The 635-nt window shown below is 54.0% G+C and overlaps 1 protein-coding gene across 1 annotated transcript in view; it reads right to left on the reverse strand.

Annotated features, from left to right (window-relative positions):
- Positions 1-553, reverse strand: part of NTRK3 (neurotrophic tyrosine kinase, receptor, type 3) — a 213,549-nt gene extending 212,996 nt beyond the window's left edge. The window contains 1 exon segment of the mRNA XM_010001306.1: positions 306-553. Within this exon segment, the coding sequence (XP_009999608.1) occupies positions 306-553 (248 nt within the window).
- Between the last annotated feature and the right edge of the window lie 82 nt (positions 554-635).

Consider the following 635-nt stretch of genomic DNA (forward strand, 5'->3'; position numbering starts at 1 on the left):
CCCCTTGCAGAAGCAAACAGTTAAAGGAAGCAGCAGCTTTAGCATCTTTGCCTGCTGCTCCCTCTCCTGCGAAGGAATCAGATCTCTTTCACTTTATTCCTCTCAAGCCTTGGCCAAACTGTTGCTGGGCTCTTTTTAAAATGATTTTTGTTGGTGCTAGGGTAAGGGAGAAAGCCTGATCTGCGTGCTCTGCACGGGAAGCAGGGCTGAGCTGTGCCAGGCAGCGCAATGCCGAGGGCACCTGAGCCCTGCACAGGCAGCCCAGCCCGCACCCCGCCGGGAGAGCCCGGGGGGACCCCACTTACATGGAAGTGATGTTCCTTGAGATGTCCGTGATATTGATGCTCGTGTTGCCATTGCTGCTGCCTGAATCCTGCCCTTCCAAGAGAGGGAAGAGGTTCCCATCATCCGGCTTCTTGCAGTTGATGTCTGTCTTGCTGCAAAGACAATTAGCAGGGCAAGCCAGCACCGAAAGCAGATAGTCTCCCCAAATGCTCCAGAGCAAAAATACCCTCCAGAAAGTGCACTTGGTAGGGCAAAGAGAGACATCCATCTCCGATTCCTGCTTCTAAAAAAGAGGAGGAGGAAAGGGGGGATGGAGGGAGGGGAAGGGGGGGAAAAGGGGGAAGGAAACA

The sequence above is a fragment of the Chaetura pelagica genome, unplaced genomic scaffold (assembly GCF_000747805.2).
Source record: "Chaetura pelagica isolate M959 unplaced genomic scaffold, ChaPel_1.0 scaffold737, whole genome shotgun sequence".
Lineage (NCBI taxonomy): Eukaryota > Metazoa > Chordata > Aves > Apodiformes > Apodidae > Chaetura > Chaetura pelagica.